This window comes from Austrofundulus limnaeus, unplaced genomic scaffold, assembly GCF_001266775.1.
Source record: "Austrofundulus limnaeus strain Quisiro unplaced genomic scaffold, Austrofundulus_limnaeus-1.0 Scaffold8, whole genome shotgun sequence".
Lineage (NCBI taxonomy): Eukaryota > Metazoa > Chordata > Actinopteri > Cyprinodontiformes > Rivulidae > Austrofundulus > Austrofundulus limnaeus.
Window position 1 is genome coordinate 5403780 of NW_013952410.1, and position 1156 is coordinate 5404935.

The window sequence follows — 1156 nt, forward strand, 5'->3', positions numbered from 1 at the left end:
CGTGTGTGTGTGTGTGTGTGTGTGTGTGTGTGTGTGCCAGTTTTATTGGTCTGAGGTTTCTTCAGTTTTTAACACTTTTTTTTGCATGAAACTCAAAATGCATGAAATGTTTCCCCTGTTTTCCATTCTCACAAACTCTGAAGCATGACTTTTAGTTTCTGTTCTGGAGCAACTTGTTGCACTCCAGTGTAAAAATGTGGCTGTAGAAGGGAAGTTGTGTTGATTTGCCTCTGCTCAGAGCCCACCACTAATCTCTGCATGCAGCAGTACAGGTTGATTCCCTAACTCTGATCACTGAGTTGGACACATACCCCTCTCTTAAAGCTGACTTCAGTCATTGTAACAACTCTTCTGACCGTCTAACCATGCAAATATCCATCTGTTGCAGGCTGCGCCCACTGACCCTGACACTGACGGGGTGGCCCTAGGTCACCGGCCTAAGTTTCCCATCCCTAACATCCCCTCCACCCTGGACAAGCAGACTAACTGGTCTAGAGCTCTTCCGTTGCCCACCCCAGAGGAGAGAATGAAAAGCAATACCCAAGTCATCGCTTCATGTGTCATCCCTATTAATGTGACCGGTAAATTTTCACTTTTAATCTGTTTATTGAAGAAAAAGAAAAAAACAGCCAATAATTGATAGTTTTTRTAACTATTTTCACGAGTAATTGAATGGTTTTAGAGGATGGGTGGATGTAATAATTCAGAAAACATCATGCAACAGAATTGCCAAATAAGGTCTGGACTCACCAACTACAATTTCTTCATAATTCTTCTCACTCTGGGTCAGACTCTGGTTCTGGGTCAGACTCTGGTTCTGGGTCAGACTCTGGTTCTGGGTCAGACTCTGGTTCTGGGTCAGATCCTGGCTCCAACATGTAAGGCTGGATGGACAAGTCCTCTGTTGTTGACATCTTTTAATTAAATTGTAAATAAAACATTTCTGCACTGCCATATAGTCGTAAACCTATTTGTCAAACTGGAGTTGACTGGTCTATAAAGTGTGTGAAGGGCCTTGTAAGACACAGCCTCCAAACGAGTTGATTTGAGACATGCCTCAGAAAAGAGGTGAAAGAAGGCTATGGGATAAATCTTGTGCCAGCAGGAATTGAATTTGAATTGCTCATATTAAATCTGAATGTGCATAATTTCAAAT

The 1156-nt window shown here is 42.3% G+C and overlaps 1 protein-coding gene across 1 annotated transcript in view; it reads left to right on the forward strand.

Annotated features, from left to right (window-relative positions):
- The window catches only part of nhsa (Nance-Horan syndrome a (congenital cataracts and dental anomalies)), a gene marked incomplete at its 5' end in the record, with an annotated part of 16215 nt that overhangs the window by 4386 nt on the left and 10673 nt on the right, over nucleotides 1–1156 (forward strand). Inside the window, 1 exon segment of the mRNA XM_014000969.1 lies at nucleotides 389–581. Coding sequence (XP_013856423.1) covers nucleotides 389–581 — 193 coding nt within the window.